The following is a 24,095-nucleotide window of genomic DNA, read 5'->3' as shown; positions in this document are numbered from 1 at the left end:
CCGTGACATGTAGGGCAATATTTTAATATCCTTTTCACTGAATTTTTTCCCCGTTTTTTAGTTTTAATGGGAGTTAAAAAAAGATTTTTATTTTTTTTTAACATTTCTGGTTTTTATTTAAATTAATATATTTTGGTTGGCTTTGGCTTATTTTCTTTCCTATGTATATATTATTTTATTCTGTAATTGTTTTTTTACTTCTCTATGTATTACATTTTTTCACTATCTATGTCCCCCATGACGTCATAGAAGAGACCTCCTTAGGGACATTCACATGTTTTTTTTTTAATTTGATACTTTTCCACTGTAGCAGCCACAGTTACAAGAGAAAACATCCCCTGTAGTGACATTAGTCACTGGCAGAGCTGATCAGGGTCTGTTACGACCCTGCAGCTCTGCTATAGCGGGGAATCCTGGGGGTCAAATGACCCTCAGGTTCCCATTGTGGAAGAAACACTTCCACTTTTCATACATATCGTTTATTGAGCAACGTGTACTGAAGAAAGGAGGAGGCAGAAAGGATTAAAACCCACTTCCCCCTCCTCCTCCAGGTTATCAGCTGTGACTAACAGTTGACTACCTGTCCTGCTGCTGATTTATTACAAAAGCAGGAGGCTTTAATCCCCACTGTAATTTTACATAAAGCTGGGCTTAAAGCCAGGACCAAGCTCTGTATATTTACAGTGCTTGGTCCAAAACGGTAAACAAAATGCAAAGTGAATGAGCCAAAGAGAAATCTAAATCAAATCAATATTTAGTGTGACCAACCTGTGCCTTCTAAATCAGTGTCAGTTCTTCTAGGTACAGTTGCACATCGTTTTCAAAGCATCTCTGCACAGTGGTTTTTGCAAACATCTTGGAGAACTAACCACAGATCTTCTGTGGGGGCCAGATCATCACTTTCAGGATTAGCTCGTTCTTATTTACACTGAAGATAGTTCTTAATGAGTTTGCTTGTATGTTTGGGGTCGTTGTCCTGCTGCAGAATAAATGTGTAGTATGACGCTTTATATTTGTGAAAAAAATTCTTACTTTGACGGGGTTTTTTTCCCCATACCTGCTTTAACACAGTACAGTAGATACACATATATACACATACTAGTACCAGTGTTTCTGGTGGCGCAATGTGCACTTATCAATATGAGGAGAAATGTTCGCTTGTTGCTTTCGCATATGAGCTGAGAGGTTTATGAACTTCAGCAGCTCGCTGAGAAGACATATTGGATCGTTGCTTTTGCATATAAGCTGCATGTGATTTATGAACTTCAGCTGCTCGCTGAGGTGAAATCGTGGCTTGCCGCTGTATCGTGTAAGCTGCATTAGCTTTACGGCGGTTGTCACCACAGAGGGTTCATGTTTGCACGACAGCAACTGTTTGTTTCAACACTGGACAATGGTTGATGATTAGATGAAGGCTCAACTGGTGTTGGCAGCATTAGCACTTGACATGACATGATATCACGTTCAGGAGACTGAAGATAGTGGAGAAGGAGTATGCTTCAATGTTGTTGGTCAATATGCACCTCCAGCTATGTATGTGTATGTTTGTCAAGTGTCATTATTGGAGTCTTCACACAGGTGCCCAGCTGTCTCACAACCAGCTACAAACTGCCAGACTGCGTACTGCTGCATCCATAGCAACTGCGGTCTTGGAGGGTTTGTATGGGGCCACAGGGATGAAGGACTTGTTATGATGTCGCTGTCATGTGATCAGGGGTGGAGCTCAGAGCCCCAGTGACTGATCCCATGATGATGGCAGCTTCACATATAACTCACATTGTCACTCACTTACAAGACAGTTGGTTGTCAGTATTCCATAGCAACTGAGACTGCAGGGTAAAATTTGTAATCTTCCTTTATTTAGTCATATTTAAAATTGCCAGGTATACACTTCTCTAACCACTGACGAAGGCTCTGTGCAGCCGATACGCGTCTGGTTTAGAGATGTGTATACCTGGCAATTTTTAAAATGACTAAATAAAGGAAGATTACAAATTTTACTCTGCAAGCAAGCGTGGATTACACTTTTTCCTGCATGGAATTTTCTGTTTAAAGCCCAGGACCGGAGGGCAGGTGAACCCGCTTGAGCAAGCAGTGGATCGTGAGATATATGAAGTGAGCAAGCTGACAGCACAGCACACCATATTCCAGTGTTTGTTCTTTGAGACCGGAGGGGTTTGTAGGGAATGTAGTCTTCCTGTAATCCACACAGGGATGAAGGACCTGTGATGGCGTACATGACATCGTGGTCAGGGGCGGAGCTAAGAACCCCCGGGGACTGATCGCATGATGTAACTCACAGACAGATGGTCATTAGTATTTTGGCCAGTTATTAGTATTATTTATAATAGTGTTTATGGTGCCAATTATAATATAGTGAATGACATCGTCACATGTAACTCACTGAAGGACCTGTGATGATGGTTAGAGTTGGTCAAAATATTGAAGGACTTGTGATGACGTCACAGTCATGTGATCAGGGGCGGAGCTCAGAGCTTCCAGTGATTCAGCTGCTCTTTGAGGTGAAATCGCTGGCTGTGATAACATCACCGTCATGTGACCAGGAGAGAAGCCTTTAACTCTTACGAAGGACATCTGATGACGTCACCGTTGTGATCAGGGGCGGAGCATGTTACTCACAGACAAGTGGTTGTTAGTACTTTGATATGGGTATATATGTATTTTTTTAATTTATTTTTAAAGTAGTATGCTAGTAAAAATAAGTTAAAAGATAAATTAATTTCATATTTAATTTTGTATTGCCATGATTTATTATCCCATAGAATATAGTTTTATTTTTCCATTTAGCTCCATTAAAAAAATATGTTGTTCAGCACATTATATGGTACATCAAATGGTGCCATCACAAAAATACTTGTCCTGACAAAAATAAGCCATCATACAACTATGTTGATGGAAAAATAAAGATATGGCTTTTGAAAAGTAGGGATGAAGAAGATGGGAAAAAAAATCAAAAATTTCTGGTCATGAAAGGGTTAATCCGTGCATCTGCGCTTCATAGAAGTAACACAGTAGCAGAACCAGTGGTCTTAAGTAGACCCTTGTCTGTCATGGCAACTGTGTGACAAAGGTAGCCCCATCCTTCTGTTTAACCACTTCAAAGGCATCTTAGGCTGGGTTCACACAGGGCGGATTTGCCACGGATTGCCGTTGCATATCCGCACTGCCGCAAAACCGCTGCGTTTGCAGTGCAATGCAGTACAAAAGTGTTTGGGCAAAAAGCTGTTCTCACGGGACAGATTTTTTTTGCACAGTCGCAGTGTGGAAATGCAACTGCGGCGCGGTTTTTCAAGATGCAGCATGTTCATTCTTCTGTCTTTTTCGCAGCGCTTTTTTGTCCATAGACCTCTACGGACGCAGCAAAATCTGCACCAAAATACGCGGCTAAAAGTAAAAACGCTGCGGAAAAAAACGCTTGACAAAAATAACCTTTGAAACGGTTTTGCCGCAGAAGCAGTTCTTCTGTGGCAAAACCGCAACGGAAAAAACGCAGCAAAACCGCAACAAATCCGCCCTGTGTGAACCCAGTCTTAAGGGTTAAATGTCTAGGATCAATGTTATCTTCAATCCAGGCAGGTGTCTGCTGCATAACACAGCTGGCAACTGCCAAGTATGAAACCTAACTGCTGGCCTGTTGCATAGAATGTATTCTGAATTCTGTACCCGTCAGGAAGAGGTTAATGTAACATTCATAATGTCAAATCTCGTACATTGGATGGGCAGGGATTATATTTATTGATATTAAAGTCGGGGTCCGTACTGCTTTGGTATATAGCAGACTGCTTTGTTCATGAAATACTGATTTGCTGATTTTATTCTTTTTGTTCACAGTAATGTGGTGGAGAAGTGTGTGACCCATGCCTCTCGCACAGAGCGGGCAATGCTTATTGATGAAGTTTGTTCAATGAATGATGGGCCTCACAGTGCCTTATACACCATGATGAAGGATCAATATGCCAACTACGTGGTGCAGAAAATGATTGATGTGGCAGAGCCAGCACAACGTAAAATTGTCATGCACAAGGTGAGTATAAGCACCACCGGAAAACTGGATTAAGTGTGTCTTAGTTATACGTACGTACAAGGTCACTTAATGACCTTTCAGTGGGATCTGTGTCTGCAGTACCATGCTGTGCCACTGCAAAGTGTACAGAGCTGTCTTGTTTTCAGCTTCTTAAACGCACACAGTGGTCTGTCCTGGGTGGCGGACCCCTTTCAAACAACTATTGATGACCTATCCTGAAGATAGGTAATCAATCTTCAAAACAGGATAACACCTTTTTTATTTTATTAAAATTGGCTAGCCATGCCTTAAAACAATTATTGCCCTATACTCACCTTTCTCAGTTTCCCGCAGCTCTGGTCTACCCTCTGACGCTGTATTTACATGCACAGTCAGCCTGTGTAAAGAATGTCACAGGCTGTGGCCAATTCGAGACCTCCGCGTTCGAGTGCTGAGCTCTGTCATTGGCTGCAACAGCCTCTGGCCTTCCTTGCACAGGCTGACTATAGCATGTAAACGCAGATTGTGAGGAGAATGAAGTCAGCACTGGTGTAGCAGTGACCCAGGATAGGTGAATATAGACTAATTTATTGTTTGAAGCATGGCCAGCATATGTTTAATAAAAAAAGATTTAATGACTGACATTCTTGCATCTTGCCTAAATAAGAGCCTTTTAACTAGAGATGAGCGAGTATACTTGCTAAGGCACTTTACTCGAGCGAGTAGTGCCTTAGCCGAGTATCTCCCCGCTCGCCTCTAAAGATTCGGGGACCGCCGCGGGTGACAGGTGAGTTGCGGGGGAGAGGGAGAGAGAGATCTCCCCTCCGTTCCTCCCCGCCGGCCCCCGAATCTTTAGAGGCGAGCGGGGAGATACTCGGCTAAGGCACTACTCGCTCGAGTAAAGTGCCTTAGCGAGTATACTCGCTCATCTCTAGTTTTAACCTTATAAGTCTAGTGCATAAATGTGTGATGAATGCTAAGTCTCATGCATCTTCTTCTTTCTTAGATTCGACCACACATTGCGACGCTTCGTAAATATACATATGGCAAGCACATTCTTGCAAAGCTGGAGAAGTACTATATGAAGAACGGTATGGATTTGGGGCCGATGTGTGGTCCCTCCAATGGCATCATCTAGAGATCTTCCTAAACCCTCTGAATCTCCCCATTCGTGCCCACCGCGTGGGAGATTCAGGGTGTAGCTCTAATTTTCAACAAACCTTTGTAAATGTCTTTAATTTTATTACACCTGACACATTAATTATTATTTTCAAGATCAACGTAACCCTCCCCACTGTATTTCTGTATAGAATCACTTGTACATATCTTGTACATGTCCCCATCCCTTTCTGAACGCAAGTACCCCCATGACATGCGTCAGATCCCATGTGAATAAATTTGCTCTTTATGAAGTCCAAAAGGATACTGAAACTTTAAGCCAAAACGCATTTTTTCCCCCCGCCTTTATTTTAATACATGCTTTGTTTAACCCAGAGTTCTAATATGTCTATGTGAATATATATATATTCTATATATATATTATGCATTTTCTTTCTTCTTCCTTCTCCATGTAAATTCTGTTTTATCGCGCAGATATTGGAATCGAGGCAGGTGTCCTGCCGTTTTTATGACTGTACTTTTGATTTCAAGAGACTTACTTTAGCATGTCCATTCTAACTCCCCTATACCCTTTTTTCGCTTTGTATAAATATGTAGTGTATACTTGATATAGATATTTGCATATATATATAAAACTTTGTAGTATTTTTCTTTTAATTTTTTTGATGTTTAAATACAGATGTATCCTGCAGTTAGTGGACATAAACCCTTTTGACTGTAAAATTGTACATTTGTAAAACCTCAGTAATGTAAATGTGAGTTTGAAAATTGACATAAACCCCCTTCCTTTTTGGTAAGAGAAAAGAAAAGCTGAAAAAAAGGAAAAAAAAAAAACTTTAGGCCAACTGTGCATTTTCAGAATTCTTCTACAGATATATTGGTTGTGATGTTGTAAATTGTAAATTGTAATTTCAGCCAGGCAAGACAAAACTGCATCTTCCCCTTCCCTTTTTTTAGTTAGTGTTTGATATATCATTTTATTTTCACAAAGAATTGGAATAAGTGTTAATGAAATTTGCTCTAAATTAGTGCAGAACTCTTTTAAAATCCGCCAACTGCAAGTTGAATCTGAAATGAATACCCCATGAAATCTTGTTCTTCTTTACTGTACAGACTCTGTTTTGTTTTGCATTTTGTCTCACTTGTAAGTTGCTGTAACATATTGTCCACTTAATTCTTTCTTGTTTGAATATACAAATGTAATAGTTAAGCGGTGTATATTTACAACAGACATTAAATCCCCTTCTTTTGTGTATATTACAATGGAATTTTCCAAGCACACTTGTTTAACTGTATGTGTATAATTACGAATCCCCTTTTCAATTGCCAGACGGAGCAGAAAGAGGGCAATAGGGAAGGGGCATTATTGGCCCTGTGGATGCTTCTGATTTAGCAATTATTTTTTTGTACTTTGTGTAGAATGTCTATAAACAATGTGTGATCTTTATTTTGAAAATTACAGAACTTTGGAATCTCTGAGTTTGCGGACTGGTTTTATTTAAATACAAACTTCTCATTCTTTCATACACAATCAGGGGTAGCACTGCTGCCACTTGAAGACGACCCATGGCAATGTATTAGCTCCTCAGATTTTAACACATACAAGTACTCTGAAATTAAATCCGTCTCATTTGCCAGAAGATTAATTTGACCCACTTTAAAAATATTCTTTCCTGTGCCCATGACGGCACCTATGAGAGAGCCTGCCTCCCATCACACAGGAAACGGGACCTTCCCTTCCAGATCCCTTTTCAAAGGCAGCAACAACCTGGTGTGTCCTCTGTTTCTATTTCCTGTTCATGGGACAGGGTGGATTTTTGCCTCCAAAGATCTCTTATAGGACTGCAGCCCCCACCCCCAACTCCCTACCCAACCAGTTGGGTATAGGGATTACCTGTCTGCCAGGAACAAGAGGAGGGATTACAGACTTCCTGTAGCTCCTTGTGGAGACTTGCACAGAGTGCTGTTTTGTTCATGGCTCTGGGCCAGCTTCATTTTATCTTGGAGCAAGTCCTGAGATTCCTCTCCTGCAGTGTTAGAAAAGTCCCAGAGCTATGTGCTTGTGGATCTTCTCAGGGTGGTGTAATTTGCTGTTCCCCTTGGTGCACTCTGCTCTCTCTATTCATTGTTTTGGGGTTCCGCTGGCTTGTGCCGTGCTCTGGTCGGCTGACAGTGGGTCTGAGCGGCTGACGAATGTTGTGGCCTAGCGCTGCTGGTAGGCGTTGGAGGCGCCCAGGAAGTGATGGGCGCCAAAAGTGCCAGGGACACCGCCTGGTGAGGTGACTCCTTTGCGTGCACACCAGGAGTCATGGGGCTTGATGCTGTCACTCTTTTGGAAGGGCCAGAACACTGTAAGTGATCGCTTCCAGGGATGCCGATTTAGATGGTGGGAAAAGCATCTGACCAGATCATCACTCATTGCAGCATGGAATATGGGGAAGTAGTTCAGCTGTCATATAAGGGGAGCCCCAAGCAGTCTTCTGGAAGAAGGATTTCTTTCTGTTTGGGCCATACTTTGCAATGCACAATAATAGTTAAGGCCTGCAGCTCGCTGAACATCCTGAACCAGCAATGGAAGAAGCTATAGTATTCTGGTGGTGTAAGGGGGTCTGTATTGCAATTTTATTTCCCTTTTAACTTTTTAGAGTCAAATTGTTGTTTTTTTTTTGTTTTTTTTTACTTTTTTTATTTTAGGGTTCTAAGGATACTGCAAGGAAGGCTATTGCTAAAACCAAAAATAGGGAATATTAACTTAGTTGAGAAACAAAAAACCTTCCTAAAGCTCTTTACCATTTCTGTTTAGATATAATTGTGGTGAAGAATCACCCTCAATACAGAGTATTAAAAGTATTATTAGATGAGATGTAAAGAGTCCTATGGAAGAGTTAAAAAAAAAAATTTGCCCAGGTGTCAAACCTAAGAGTTCTCATGCACAACCTTCAGACTCTGATAGTTCAGAGGAGGATGAGTAGGCGGGTACTTTCAAAAATCTGATACTTACTGTGAGGTTGGGGTAGCTGGTATACCCCTTTTTCAAATAGAGGATACTATTTCTAATAAAAGCGTTCAGCTCTACCATGAACTTGGGTGACTCTAGAGAAGCTAGATCCATTAAGGATCAGATGTTTGGCAGCCTGAGATATAGAAGGGTTAAAGCTTTTCCTATTCAGAAAAATATTAAGGTTTTGATTAATAGAAAAAAGAAAAAGCTAAAAAACATTTGTTCCAAGCTCTATTTAAAAAAAAGTTTGATTTTGTAAAAATTGGAAAAAGTCTTCCCTTCTTCCTCCGAAGATTCAATTAATTGTCACAAGAATGGAGAATCTGAGATTCTCCAATCAGACTTCTCTCAGAGAAAACGTCCATTCTGGGAATAATGTCCTGTTGTCCGGCTGTAGGGTGGGCGCAGTATCATTCCAGAGTTCTGCAATTAGAGATTCTAACCAATAGGGGGCATAGCAGCCCATGGTCGCTGAAGCTCTCTTCCTCCTCTCTAATTGAATAAAGGATTCTCTGCCTGTCAGTGGGCTTGGCAGGAAGAGCATCTGGTAGTGATTAACACGGATTCAAGTTCTGGTAGTTGGGGAGCTCATTCGGAATCTTTCCTGTTACAAGGGATTGGGGTCCCTATGTAGCCTCAGACTCACAGAATGCAAGAAAGTTGAGAGCGATTCTTCTCTGCCTGTCTGTTGGCTTCCTTCATTTCTCAGACACACGTAAAGATCATTATGCACACTCCACGTAGTCCCGCAGCACTCAATTTACATGCAATTTTCAGCAGAGGTATACCTTTAGATTATTGCAGAGCCACAACCCAGGGACCATGGACCTCAAGTCCCCTCTCACGTGTCCAGTCTATAGCATAAAGTGACAGCATCAACGGTGTTTAATTTAAAAAAAAAAAATCTTTATTGCTCCATGTAAAAAGACAAAGTTTAAACTAATACAGTCTTCATTAAGCCTAATAATAAAGACTGTAAAAGTCGAAACGTTGCCTTTTTACATGGAGCAATAATTTTTTTTTTTTATTTAACACTGTTGATACTGCCACTCTATGCTATAGGCTGGACACGTAATGCTCTTGACTGACATTGCAACTGTGGCTGCATTCATCAACAGACTGGTACCAGATCACCAACTTTAATGAGACTGACAGAAGAGAATAAGTCCTCATGTCCACGACGTGTGGATTCTGTGCAGGGAATCCCGCACGGAATCCACCCGTGCCTGTAGCCAGTGAGCCTTGCTTACCTGTTTTCCCATGCAGCGGAGTCTGTGTGGATCCCGCCACTTCTGGGTTTGCTGTACTGCACATGGTCCTCACAGCTTGCCGGCAGACAGCGCATTACTGTTTTGTTTTTTTTTTATCTCCTGCTTTCTCTCGTATCGGACGGCTTCTATTGACTTCAATGTAAGCTGTCCCTGCGGGATCTGCAGAAAAATGGAGCATGCTGTGATTTTATTCTTTTTTTCCAGACCAAAAGGTCCACAAATTCCTTTGGCAGACACCCATGCTTCCTATATGGGCGGCTTGATTTGCAGATCTCCTGCATGGATTCCACAAATCAAACCTGTCTGTGGACATTAAATTGCGGAATCCTCAGTGAAAACCGCTTATAGACAATCATGGACGCTTGCAGCTGAGTTTAAGCATGCGGATTTGATTTGTAGACCTTTTGGTCCGGAAAACAAATCGCAGCATGCTCCATTTTTCTGCGGGTCCCTTATAGACAGCTTCCATTGAAGTCAATGGAAGCCGTCCAATCTGCGGCTCTCCCACAGCTTACACTGCAGATCCCGCGAGAAAGCAGATTTCAAAAAGAAAAACTTCACTGCGCACATGTGGCGGCGTGCCCACTCACATCCGTAGTGGAGAAGATGGAAGACCCGCAAGGCCATGCAGAGAATCTGGGCAGGTAAGTAATGTTCTCTTGCCGTGGACAGGTTGGGATTCTGCTGCCAACTCCTGCCCATGGATATGACTCCTACGGCTAGTAGAAAATCACTCTGCATCTCATCTCGGAGACAGACAATATGCAGGCAGATATTTTTAAGAGGCATACCATCAGGCAGGGCGATAAGATATTAAACCACACACTTTTCCTTCAAATATTTTACCTATGGGGTAGACCAGCATTGGATCTGTTTGCTACAAGGTCAAAACATTCCTATTCCTTCCATGGGGAGAAGAGCTCTCCAAAATAATAGAGAGGAGAAGGTTCAGGTCATTTTGAGTTCTTCATTAGGACAACATATGGTTCTTGTGGCTTAGAAAGATGTCTCTAACAGACCCCTAGGTACTCCCAGAGAGGAAGGATATGTTACACCAGGGACAGTGGTGGCATATGAGCGGGGAGGACAGTAAAGCATATCGGGGAGGGGGGGGGGGGGGATATTGGTAGAGAAAATAAAGTACATATAGTCATCTTCAAATGTTGTTATGCACAACAGAGCACTTGTATGCATCTGCTCTATAGAGAACAGGTGCGGACACATCTGGATACAGCGCCCTCTACTGTTATGCAGCAAGGTAAAGACATTTCTCAGCACCATCTTCATTTAGCTGCATAGCAGAAAAGGGTTTTTTTTCAGAAAATGTACAGAATAGGTTAAAGGGGTTGTCCCGCGCCGAAACGGGGTTTTTTTTTTTCAACCCCCCCCCCCCCCCCCCTGTTCGGCGCGAGACAACCCCGATGCAGGGACGTACAGAAAGCTTACCGGAGCGCTTACCTTAATCCCCGCGCTCCGGTGACTTCTATACTTACCTGTGAAGATGGCCGCCGGAATCCTCTTCCTCCGTGGACCGCAGCTCTTCTGTGCGGTCCATTGCCGATTCCAGCCTCCTGATTGGCTGGAATCGGCACGTGACGGGGCGGAGCTACACGGAGCCTGCATTCTGCACGAGCGGCTCCATTGAAGAGAGCAGAAGACCAGGACTGCGCAAGCGCGGCTAATGTGGCCATCGGAGGGCGAAAATTAGTCGGCACCATGGAGACGAGGACGCCAGCAACGGAGCAGGTAAGTAAAAAAACTTTTTATAACTTCTGTATGGCTCATAATTAATGCACAATGTACATTACAAAGTGCATTATTATGGCCATACAGAAGTGTATAGACCCACTTGCTGCCGCGGGACAACCCCTTTAATATAACATTGCAAAAATGCTTGGAATCGCCTATTCTATACATTTAAAGAACAATGTGGGTACTCTGAAGTCTAAAGGTATTTTTAATTCATCTGATTAAATATGGAAGGAAAAGGAGATTAGAGCATTAGCTAATCTATTATCTTTCTGCCCTGCAAACTGTGCAAGTTTATTTGAGCTGTTTGTGGATTTGAATCAAACATTTAATGTTTAACCCTTAAGAGTCACTTTGCCATGAAAGATATGTGAAATAAGATAGTGTATCTGACACACCTTATTTATTTCCTATAGTGCGTGCTCAATCTAATGTTACTCATTATAGAGATGTGGAATACTTATTAGATCCTATTTTAAAAAATAAAAAACCCTTCCTATCCAATAGAAAGTAAAGGTCCTTTGACACGTTTCATAATATTGTGTTGTCAAGCTTTAAAAACTGTAAAGACTACAACTATCCAATCATAAGCAGAATAGCAGGCTCATAATGGCATTTCTGCTAATTTTTATTATAGAGAGACTATTGGACTCTAATTTACTATAAGAAACCGGACAACAATCCCACACAAGTGTTCCTTCAACAATTACCAATCTTAATCAATGAAGGTGAATCAACAGGAGTATGGAAAAAGGAAAAGTTATTTATCTCTGTACCCATCTATTCCATATGTCTTGTCTACCATCATAAATCTATTACTAACGCATCAAGTAGCGCAATTTTTTCTGGAATAGATTTACTCTCATTGAATTCATCTTCCTATATTAATGGGCAATAAATCTTTGTAATTAGCTATTTACTATCTAAGGCTGGATTCAGACGAACATATATCGGCTCGGTTTTCACGCCGAGCCGATATACGGTGTCCTTATCTGCAGGGGGGGAGGATGGAAGAGCCAGGAGCAGGACCTGAGCTCCCGCCCCCTCTCCGCCTGCTCTCCGCCCCTCTGCACTATTTACAATAAAAGGAGGCTGGACGGGGGTGGGGCTAAGTTCCGTAAATTGGCCTCGCCCCGGTCCCGCCTCTCCCCATTGCAAATAGTGCAGAGGGGCGGAGAGGGGGCGGGAGCTCAGTTCCTGCTCCTGGCTCTTCCAGGCTCCCCCCCCCCCCTCCCCGCAGAGAGAGACACCGTATATCGGCTGGGCGTGAAAACCGAGCTGCTATACGTTCGTCTGAATCCAGCCTTACATATATTAGAGATTCTAGCGCTTTTATTTACACTATTAAGATATAAAATTACTATTCTATAAAGATATATAATTATATGATGTTGAAACGCTTTTTAGTTTTCGGTTCACAGTGCCTAAATAATGAGAATTTTTTTCTTTTAGATGCCAAGTCCGGTATCCCAAAGGAAAAAGCACAGCTCTAGACATAATGGGGGGAGGTTTACTGGGCAAAATCGACCACTGGTTGTGTGGAGTTGGACAGAGATATCTACAGATGCAACAGGCTTATCATCCTGCATGAGCCGCTGTGCTGGATTTGGTATATTTTTGGATGACCTGTCTGATTTTACACAGCAACCATTTCCTGAAGTTTGGGAGCAAAATGTTCTCTCTGTTCACACTAATGTTCAAGGAACAGATTTTAGGATGTTGGGGGGCATTTACACCACAAAGATGATCGCTCAAAAGATGGCTTTTGAGCGACCATTTTGCATAAACTACTACTTGGTACTAATGCCTATTAGTACCAATTAGTAGCATGTAAGCCGTCAGGAGCTGTATTTTAGGGAACAGACCACCTGCGGGCGGGGCTGACAGCTGAGAACAGCTGATATAATGCAATCAGCTGTAATCAGTGCTCCTTGGGCAGAACACAGCATGTGGTCCTGCTTATCAGCTGTTCTGCTGAAGGATGGATTTTAGGCAGAACTTAAATTCATCGTTCGGCAGATAGACACATTTACACACAACGATTATGGCTCAAAAGATGGCTTTTGAGCGATAATCCTGTCTAAATGGGTCGTAAGATCTACTTATAGACCCAAAAGAGTTGAGAGCCTTCTTCTTCCATTGCCCCATCTACAGATTGAGCAGGCTCGCCAGGCATTTGTTAAGCACCTTATGCTATTGGTGTGGCCGTTGTCTACTACTGACTGACAGGTAATGCAGGTAGCATGATCACAGTGAGAATCAAGTGTAGAAGTAAAAAGTCTGAACATTAAGGCTGGGTTCACACAGGGCGGATTTGCCGCGGTTTTGCTGCACGGAATTTCGCCGCGGCCGCTAATCTCAGGATTAGCCAGCCATGTGGACGAGATTTCTCAGAAATCTCGTCCACACGGGACGGCCAATCCACTGCGGTAAGTCCGGCTGAAACCGCGGCTGTCGCAGCCGCGGTTTCAGAAGATGCAGCATGTCTATTTACTTTTACGTTTATTTTTGTCGCAGCCGCGCTCTCCTCTATGGGAGCGCCAGCCGCAACGGAAAAGCGAGCGGCCAGGCCGCTTGAAAGCCGCCGGCGGAAATCTCGCGGTTTTTGCTGCGGCCAAACCGGGAGATTTCCGACGGGAATACGCCCCGTGTGAACCTAGCCTTAATGTTTTTGTGATTTCAGTAGAATGTTTCCCAGACTATTAGTTGGAGGATATTCTAGAAGTTGCACTATTTGTAACAAATTTGTTGCATCTTTAACCCCTTAGCGACACAGGACATACAGTTACGTCCTGCTCGTGTGGGGTTTATATGAAGGGCGATTCGGGGGTCGATCCTGCTCTATACAATGTGAGTGCTGGCTGTTTCTAACAGCGGCAATCAGCACTCATGTTGATCACGATTGTTAACACTTTAAATACCACAGTCAATCCATTTCTCTGGCCGACAGAGTGCATATAGAACAAATCAGGAGGCCATCTCTGCTGAGAAAAAAAGCGCCAATCAGAAAACACTCTTACTGAAAATGCCAGAATTGTTATTCCTCTGGTTTAGGGGACACTAAAAAACTTTACTCCAGTCTGGTAAGAAACACCCTCAGATGTTTGTGTGGCCTCCACAGTCCATCTTGGATAGCTCTGGAGAGACGCTCTATCTGCTATGCCATGAAAGTGCTGGGCCTACTCACTTCATCCATTGAAGCTGTGCTGTGAGCCTAAGATCACATTTGTCTCATCCAAACCAACATCCTCTCTCATTAGAACAGGAACGTCCTGCGTGTGAACAGATCTATGATAGACTCATCTGTCAAACAAGATCAGGCAAGGTGGTTGACCCCAGCCTGTCTGTCCCCGGGCATGTTTCTAACCAGCTCAAATAAGGTGACCATATTTTCCTGGGGTTAAAGCGTGACAAAGGGGTGTGGTCAGGGGTGGGACAAGGGGGTGTGATCAGGGGTGGGGCCTCATCACGATGCATGATTTTACCTCCGCCTTTATAAAAAGTACAGAGCCAGTTCAAAAAAAAGACAAGAAGCAAATTCTGCATCCAAAAATCAGTCAAATTCGTACCATTGCTGCGGATTTTGACTGATTTCATACTATGTGGCGCTCCTCCTCATCTCCTCCGAAGGCTTCTCATCATCAGCGCTGCCCCTATTCCAGCGACCTGTAGTGGCCGCACCTGACCAGACTGCAGGAACTAGAGTCCGGGGAGCGCTGACAGCGGGAAGCCTACAGAGGCGTTAAAAAGCGCTGTGAACACTGTTAAGTGCATTTGAAAATGGCGGTCAAAATCGAGGCATTCTGCTGCTGCTGTGTTTGACAGCGGCCTAATTCTCATTAACTTCTATAGGTGTTACAGAAACATTAGCTCAGCCCACTCGGCTGTTACACCAGCCTCTGTGTTACAGCGCCATCTGGTGGTGGAAAGGACAGTACAGGTTGGTCAGCTGTTTGTACTGCCCGCCTTCCAGTCACACATGTGGGCTCCTCTCCACTGCCCTATTTACAGACATCACTACCCCGCGACGCACGGACACCCCACGTGACGCCGGCGGCCCAGAAGTGACGTCAGAGCACGTATTGCGCGCGCAGCACGGGAATCCCTGCCAAGGCGTCGTAATCACGCGAGAGTTGTCTGCGGCGGTAAAATGGCGGCTCCCGGGGCTGACGGGCCGTCTGTGGCGGTGGATGACGCGTTCTCTGTGTTTTATACTGAGGTAATGTAGTTGTCGGGTTAGTATGGAGCTTGTCTGTGGTGACCATAGCTGCAGGGACATGTCATCGTGTCGTGTAGTCCTGACGGGGACTGCTGTGTGGAGTTGTGGCACCTGTGCAGCCTTCTCTTGGTCTTTTTATATGATGGATACATTCACAGAGTCCCCACGACTAGTCAGCCTGCAGTTACCTGCACAGCCAGATGACCACGGTGGCGCTGTGCAGGGAGAACTTAGAAGTCAGAGCACTGCCCCCCATTACAGCAGTTTGTCCTCTTCCTCCTTGTCCTGAGGCGCTGCCCGCCTTAGGGGTTTCAGATACATTAAACCTATACAAACATGCCATTTAACCCCTTAACCTCCCACAGGTCTGTCTACAATGGCTTCATTCTGGTATTGCCTTTCTGCAGTGTGGCATCAGATGCCTGGCTCAGGTGTCCTGTGCCAGGGGGAGCTGATGCTCACCTGTTGGTTAACAGCCTGGCGTCTACTCAAACAGCGGCAGTCGGAGAAACCTCGAATCTCTACAGTTTAGTCCTCTGAATGCCCAGTCAATGTGACTATGACATGTAAAAGTCTGGCAGGAGGGGGCGCCCTCTGTCACCCATCGGACCCCGCAATGTGATCGCAGGGTCCCAATGTGTTGCTGTGGCACTTGGCAGCTTGGATATGCTCTGACTGCTATGGTGGCTTATGAGGCTCAGCGGGGCTTCATAATACACTGTAATGCTGAAGTATAGCAGTGTATTAGAAGAATGGAAAAAGGATTGTGATATTCTAGTAAACTAGTGGGGCAAAAATAACTAGCTAAACATGTCAACGCCCCCCACCTTTCCCCCTTTAGGGGTCATTCACTCAACCTAGTGTGTAAAGGCCTATTTAGGCACAACGATTTTCGCTCAAAAGCCATCTGTTGAGCGATAATCGCTGCGTGTATATGTGCCCATCTTTCAGTTTTCTGCCGAACGATGTATATCAGTTCCGCTTAAAATCCGTCTTTCAGCAGAAGAGCCGATAAGAAGGACCGCACGCTGTGTTCTGCCCGGGGACCGCTGATAACATTGTCTCAGCTGTCAGCCCCACCAGCAGAGCAAAAGTCACCTTTTAAGCGATCATTGTGTCTAAATGCACCTTTGTTTTTTGTTTTGGAATTTGGGGGAGTGATGATCAATAATCGTTGCGGCCATCGTGCACTGCTAGTTGATCATTAAATTCAAGCCAGCCTAAAAATCATTGTACAGTCTTATCAGGACCGCACGCTGAGTTCTCCACGGGTAGTGCTGATAGCCTTGTTTCAGCTATTTAACCTGTTGGAAAACAAAGGAGCTGAAAGCAGATAAGAGCCCTCTGGCTATTAAATGCATTCAGCCAAGGCTTCTTTTGCACACTTAATTGCTGAGTAGCTACTTAATAGTTTATGCAAAATGATCGCTCAAAGCTGTCACTCATACTGTAGTTTGAGAGATCATCGCTCCTTGTAAATGGGCCTTTAGACTCTATACACCAGGTTTGTTAACCAGTGCTGTCCACACGAGCAGTGCTGACCAGTCAGAGCAGCATGTAGTATCTTAGAGTAGCAGTACATACTAATGTACAGTGTGCGTCAGTAGTCAGAGAAGCTGTGCAGCCATCTTTGTGTCTCCAGGACTGAAGGGCTTTAAATCCCTTTTGTTTTCCTTATGGGGCCGTCCCTGAATTACAAAGGATCTCCTATCCAAAGGATAAGATAACTTGCTGATCAGTAGTGATGTCACTGTTAAGACCCACACCAATCATGAGAATGGTGGTCCCGCATCCCCCAACCTTACTGCATAACCTTCAGTGAGGAGAAGAATAAATGGAGCACTGGCCATGTGAGAACGTTGCTGCATTTGTTTTCAATAGAAGAGATTGCTGAGCTTTCCTTCAGCCCTATTGAGATGCATGGATCACCGACTGCATGATCGGCCAGCACGCCATTTTCTGTAACATCACTGTGGGTAGGAGAAGCAATTTCGCAATGAGAAAAACAAGGACATGGGGACCCCCCCCCCCCCCCCCCTGGTTCTCAGGATTGGTGGCAGTCTCAGTAGTGCCCCTGTGGATAGGAAATAACTTGTAATCCTGGTATAACCCATTTAATATAGTGGTTATTTTTTTGTAGTTAAATTTTTATTTATTTTTTGTTTTTTTTAAGACCCATGATAAAAAGCATATACCGTATATTCCGGCGTATAAGGCGACGGGGCGTATAAGACAACCCCCCAACTGTCACCTTATACGCCGGGAATACAGTGGAGCAAAAAAAAAAAATCGTTACTCACCTTCCCCGGCGTTCTGCGGCGCTGCTGCAGGCTGTCGCTCCCTCCTGGTCCCCGGCAGAGCATTGCTTTCTGGACGCAGGGCCGTCAGCCAATCACAGCCATTCAATGACATCATTGAATGGCTGTGATTGGCTAAAACACACGTGCCTTCAGCCAATCACAGCCATTCAATGATGTCATTGAATGGCTGTGATTGGCTGACAGCGTGTGTTAGCCAATCACAATATTAGCTTTCTGGAGGCGGGGATTTCAAGCCCTGCGTCCAGAAAGCAATGCTCTGCCAGGGACCAGGAGGGAGCGACAGCCTGCAGCAGCGCCGCAGAACGCCGGGGGAGGTAATGATTTTTTTTATTTTTTACACTTTCTTTTTTTTGTATTACCAGCGTATAAGACGACCCCCGACTTCAGAGCAGATTTTTCGGGGTTCAAAAGTCGTCTTATACGCCGGTATATATGGTATATTAAACGTATAGAAATGTATCGCCATGTGTTTCCATCTGTGTTCCATTGACTGCCCTTTTGACCTACTTTTGTAATGGGTGTATCAAGCAATACATTTGAATACACTTTTTTTTAAAATTAAAAGAAACCCTTCACAGATCCTAAAATCCTAACGTGAAGAGCCCTTTAATGATTAGGCAGAGGTCGGAGGATTGACAAAATACACCAATTTAGCGTTGAATACTAAACTTCTAAAAAAGAAGCAGCTGTGACGGTCGCAGACTCTTCACTAAGGGAGCGCTTCTGCTGTGGGAGTCCATCTCAGCATCGTGATGGAACCAAAACGAAACCATTCCCTGTCATTAGTGAAATGGAAGCCACTTTAGTGTCTGCTTGACATGAATTCCTTTTGTTTCCGTTATATAGGAGTCAAGAATATCATATCCAACTGCTCTAATCTATACTCCAAACTGGACCCTTGTAAAACGGGCACCAGAGTGATGTCTGTTTCACTAGTGAGTGGGAAGGGTGTTTTTGACCCAATCCCACAGAGTAGTCAGAAAACATGTGGGAACAGTGCCTAAGTGACAGCGGTAGCATGACTATCTGATGTCCATCCTACACATTAACCACACATATGGCCAAGACAAGGGAACTCAGGTAAGCGTCTGCTCACTACTCCGCTATGGATCTATCAAAAGCATAGAAACCGTTGACACCTGACAGAAGCGATTGACTAGAACGGGTTGCATCAGAGTTTCTGTGCTTTTTAACAGAAAAAAATAGAGCAGCATGCTATTTATTTCCGGCATTTATGACAAAAGCGGTCCAACAGAGTGGGTCTACTTATCAAGGGCTCTTCTGTTTCCTTCTTATAGACATGTGAAGGGTTGTACAGTTTCAAGCTTAGCACTTTCAAGACAAGACCTATTTGTACAGATAGTCCCCAACTTGCGAACGTTTGAGTTATGAACTTTGCAAGATACGAACAATCTGTCCTTCACAGTATGATGTAATGCTATGGCATTACACCATTCTGTGCAGGGACCGAATGTCGGGTGCCGGCTGTTTCTTACAGCGGACACCCAGCGGCAGCAGTTCCGACAAGCTGCGCCGCTTTTTCTTTTGCCATAGCTGTAGAAGGGCTGTTTTTTGCAGGAAAAGTTGTATTTTTAATAGTCTGATTTTATGTACCATACAGTGTATTTAAAACCTTTAAAAAACTGTTAAGGGGGAGGGGGTGAGGATTGTGCCATTGATTTTTGATTATCTCTTTATTCTGTGGGTCATTAGAATTACCCCAATGCCAAATTTCTATACTTGTTTTGTTTTACTACTTTTTAAAAAAGAGCATTTTTTAAATCCATAATGATTCTCTTAAAAAATAAATAAAAATAATCACACTAATATATTGTGTGTACTGAGAGCAAAACTTAATTAAGGGCATTCTAAACAATGCTTGTGCAAACCTCACACAGCTTTATCCTAGTAGTGCCCGTATGTAGGACTCTGTGTTAAAAGCACATTAAGTTTGTAAAATATATATTTAGATATGGCTTGTATCTAAAACTGGATCACCATCCACCAAACCGGTTTCATGTTATATGGCTGTTAACTTGCTTAAAACTAACGGAGCGTCCATATATTTGGTAGATGGTGATCCAACTTTAGGTACGCGCAGTGGAGGAAGGGAGAAACCTGACGGGCTGTGTCACGAACATGGTGGTCATCCTGGATTCAACGCTAGTTTTTCACATGGGCAGGTACTGTATGTGTACGACACATCAAGATGGTGCGCTTCATGTACATGCAACGTTATTCATTCTAATGGAAAAACAGTGATATATATTAATTAATATATATATCTCTTATTATTTTTGTACAGGTGATGTGAGTGATGGCTTTATCCCAAGCAGAATATGTGAAGATCGTCCTGTTTTCCGGTGAATGAAGCACATGTATTATCGTAGAAGACTTCACCCAAACAGGCCTCCTATTGTCCACAGCGTAATTCCCAATTTTCTGCCAAATCTACTTCAGCGTTGAACAGCACCTAAAAGGGAGAACGAGGTTTATCTGGAGTTGCGCTGTCACCTCTTCTGCAAGTTCTATCTGACCATCTGGGTCGTCCTCCTTCAGGTGTTGCAGCATCTGCATTTTGTAAGGAGCTGCTTATGGGTAGACAATGAGGTGAATTGAGGCACCGCTAACCCCACAATTCTGAGACAGACCACGAGTGCTATGTTGCAGGCTGCTGAATGAGGCCAGAACAGCAGATACTCTTTCTGTATCAATAGCAGTGTTTGCTTCTCCAACTTTCAGTTTGATAACCGAACTTATTTTTCAGAATTTGCAAAGAAGTTTGGCGACTGCCCTGTGGCAAATGAAAAGCCTGTTTGGGTGGCATTGGTCGATATCTTCTATGACGTGTGCTTCATCCACCAGATATTGGGACGCTCTCAACATGTTCTGCTTGGAATAACACCATATTTCACATTGTCTGTGCAGAAGAAAAATCGCTGTGTTATTTATTATCATGTTAAGTTACATAAACCTGACGCACACCGCTGTTTTCTGGCAAACATTTCTACCATTTGGATGCCACACACACATCTTTCCATTTGTAAACCTCAAATTGAATTCAAGATGGGGAAGAAAGTTCTCTGTAGGGTTTTCTTTCATCTGTGCCAGTTTTTTACTCGCTCATGGGCAATTATCACTTAAAATTCCTTCAAACTAACACATTTAAGTGATAATCGTGCAGTGTAAATGCAAAACAATTGCTCACAATTAGTTCGCCATTCATTATCGTTTACTTTAACCCCTTCCCGCTCCAGGACGTACCGTTACGTCCCGCAAAAGGACGTACCGGTACGTCCTGGAGATAGCACGGGATCACATAAGATCCCGCGCTATCCCGCAGCGGGAGCCGGCTGTCAGTCACAGCCGGCGTCCCGCTCCAACAGCAAGGGGACATCGTGGATGCGCCCGCCGCTGTTAACCCCTTCCCTGCCGCGATCTAAGTAGATCGCGGCAGGGAAAGCGTTCACAGAGGGATCGCGATCCCTGTGTGTCTCCGGCCGGCTCTCGCGATATCATCGCAAGAGCCCGGCCTGTCACCATGGCAACAGGACGCCAGACACTGGCGTCCTGTATTGCCTGTGCCTATAATCGCTGTACAAGCGATAAAGCATGGCAGAGCAGTAGCTCTGCCATGCCTTATGACAGCGATCATAGGCACAGTTATGTAAGTCCCTCAGAGGGACTCAAATAGTATAAAAAAAAAAGAAAAGAAAAGTGTAAAAAAAAGAAAGATGTAAAAAAAACCCTTTTTTTATGCTTTTTCTAATATTAGCATAAAAAAAGGGAAAAAAAACTAAAACCCCACATATTGGATATTGACGCGTCCGTAACGACGTGTACAAAAAGTTGAACACGCTTTTTATTTTGTACGACAAAAAGCGTTAAAAAAAACGCTAAAAAACAGAGGCAAAATGCTAATTTTTAGCATTTTGCCTCACAAAAAATGCAATAAAAGTGATCAAAAAAGTCGTACATTTCCCAAAATGGTACCAATAAAAACTACAGCTCGTCTCGCAAAAACTAAGTGCTTATAGTGCTCCGTACATAGAAAAATAAAAAAGTTACATGACTTTGAATGCAGCTATAGAGAAAAAAAAAAAGATTTCCAAAAAAAAGGGGGTTTTATTGCAAAAAAGTGTAAAAACCTAAAAAAAATATAACAATTGTGGTATCGTTGTAACCGTACCGACCCGCAGAAAAAATTTAGTGTGTCATTTATGCTGCATGATTAACGCTGTAAAAAAAAAAAAAATCTATGGCAGAATTGATGCGTTTTCTCTCCCTGTTTTCATTAAAAAAAAATAAAAAAATTTTACGATATTGTCTATATACCCAAAAGTGGCACCGATAAAAACTACAGATCGACACGCAAAAAACAAGCCCTTATACGGCCGCGTCCACGGAAAAATAAAAAAGTTATGGCTTTTGAAAAATGGAGATGGAAAAATACCAAAAAATCGCTTGGTCCTCAAAGCCAAAATAGGCCGTGTCATTAAGGGGTTAAAGGGGTTGTCCCGAGAAATCAAGTGGGGGTATACACTTCTGTATGGCCATATTAATGCACTTTGTAATATACATCGTGCATTAAATATGAGCCATACAGAAGTTATTCACTTACCTTCCCTGTGCTGGCGTCCCCGTCTCCATGGTGCCGTCTAATTTCAGCATCTAATCTCCCGATTAGACGCGCTTCCGCAGAAGGGTCTTCTCCCTTCTCTTGGGTCTCGGCACGAGCGGTGTTCTGGCTCCGCCCCCTTCTACGCGTCATCGCGTAGCTCCGTCACGTGTGCCGATTCCAGCCAATCAGGAGGCTGGAATCGGCAATGGACCGCACAAAGCCCACGGTGCACCATGGGAGAAGACCTGCGGTGCATCGTGGGTGAAGATCTCGGCAGCCATCTTGGTAAGGTAAGTAAGAAGTCGCCGCAGAGCGGGAATTCAGGTAAGTACTAAACTTTTTTTTTTTTTTAACCCATCCCTTGTGTTTGTCTCGCGCCGAACGGGGGGCCTATTGAAAAAAAAAAAAGTTGTTTCGGCGCGGGACAACCCCTTTAAGTCAGCATAAAAACCTTCACTGTTTTCTTGTTCCGTGTAAACGGTCCCCGCTCAGCACTTCACGTAGAAGGTGAAGCGCTGAGCGAGAAGCCCACGATCCAGCGGTGAAGTCTGTCAGTGTGAACGCTCTGCACGAGCGCTGATGACCTTAGTGGTGAGGTCGGCTTTCATGCAGTTGTTTACCCAACTGTCAGCCCGTGTAACACGACCATTGGTTCATGTTTATTGTACTTATTTTATCTTCTATAATGTACATAAATCTTTTTCATATGAACAGCGCTATGGAATTGGTTAGGTTTTCAAATGAATGTGACAACCACTTAGAGAGTGCACTATCCGTTTGGTTATCTTTATTTGTTTTGCCCCTTTATTTCCTTTTTTAATGCAGGTTAAACAAATTGAAAAACGTGACTCGGTGCTTACCCCAAAGCAGCAGATAGAGAGGCTGACAAGGCCTGGATCCTCATACTTCAACCTGAATCCTTTTGAGGTAATCTTCATCTAGTCCAGGTTTTCAATGACTCTTTTTGGTTATATATTGTCACCTCACAGCAAAAAGCTTTTCTTAGGCTAGCTACACACAAGCGAGTGTGAAATCTGGCTTAGAAAGTCTGCCTGATATCACTCTCGGCAACCTGCATTTTACGCATGCATGCGAGGCGATCTTCAGGGAAAGAAAGAAACTTGCATTGCTTCTGTGAAATTCCGTTCCTCTTGCGCAAGTTTCTTGTGCAATAGAGGATCCAAAGAGTTTGCCATTGATTTCAGTTGGAAACCTGGCATCGCACTCGCATGCACATCGCACGTCATGCGAGGGCATTTGACTCCTTTCAAAAGAATGAGGTTCGTATTCACGCGTCTCACAACACACAACTTTCACATGAGTTTTTCAGCTGTGTGAAAGCGACCTTAGCCAGTGAGTTACCTATCATTAAAGTGAACCAACCAGGTTCCTTATCTTGAATTTAGACATATGCGCACTCAGCTGCCTATTAAAGCTTTCATTTTCAGGCTGTATATTCCGTTCATCTCAGTGTGGGACAGAGCCGGTCTAGGTACATCCCTCGACTTGGCAATGGCAAACAGAACAAAAGCTGCCTGAATATAGAGAACGGAAAATAAAGTAGTAAACAGGGTTTTTTTTTTTATATAGCAAGGTGATTTCTGTTTCTTTAATTATTGAAAACTCTATAGTCCTCACCTTTTTTTTTTTCCCCTCCAACTGCACCACCATGTGGTCTTGCCACTGTTTGGTGCACTTCTCAAAGTTATTAATGGACGCACGGTTTTATGGGTGAAATCAGCTATGCGCTTGCAAAATTCTGAGGCTATA

At 43.5% G+C, this 24,095-nt stretch overlaps 2 protein-coding genes across 10 annotated transcripts in view; both read left to right on the top strand.

Annotated features, from left to right (window-relative positions):
- Positions 1-6,619, top strand: part of PUM1 (pumilio RNA binding family member 1) — a 63,648-nt gene extending 57,029 nt beyond the window's left edge. For all 8 annotated transcript variants that reach the window (XM_066573733.1, XM_066573724.1, XM_066573716.1 and 5 more), the window contains 2 exons: positions 3,853-4,045; positions 5,031-6,619. In XM_066573733.1, coding sequence (XP_066429830.1) covers positions 3,853-4,045; positions 5,031-5,162 — 325 coding nt within the window. In that variant the 3' untranslated portion in view covers positions 5,163-6,619. The remainder of the gene's footprint in view (positions 1-3,852; positions 4,046-5,030) is intronic.
- Positions 6,620-15,242: 8,623 nt separating this feature from the next.
- The window catches only part of DNAJC8 (DnaJ heat shock protein family (Hsp40) member C8), a 62,793-nt gene continuing 53,940 nt past the window's right edge, over positions 15,243-24,095 (top strand). The window contains exons 1-2 of one of the 2 annotated variants that reach the window (XM_066573656.1): positions 15,243-15,383; positions 23,151-23,252. In XM_066573656.1, coding sequence (XP_066429753.1) covers positions 15,315-15,383; positions 23,151-23,252 — 171 coding nt within the window. In that variant the 5' untranslated portion in view covers positions 15,243-15,314. Of the gene's footprint in view, positions 15,384-19,689; positions 19,888-23,150; positions 23,253-24,095 lie in introns of those variants that run through there. The other variant, XM_066573649.1, reaches the window with a different exon arrangement.

This window comes from Eleutherodactylus coqui, chromosome 1, assembly GCF_035609145.1.
Source record: "Eleutherodactylus coqui strain aEleCoq1 chromosome 1, aEleCoq1.hap1, whole genome shotgun sequence".
NCBI lineage: Eukaryota > Metazoa > Chordata > Amphibia > Anura > Eleutherodactylidae > Eleutherodactylus > Eleutherodactylus coqui.
The sequence above is the reverse complement of the archived record's forward strand: the minus strand, read 5'-3'. Positions and strand labels throughout refer to the sequence as shown.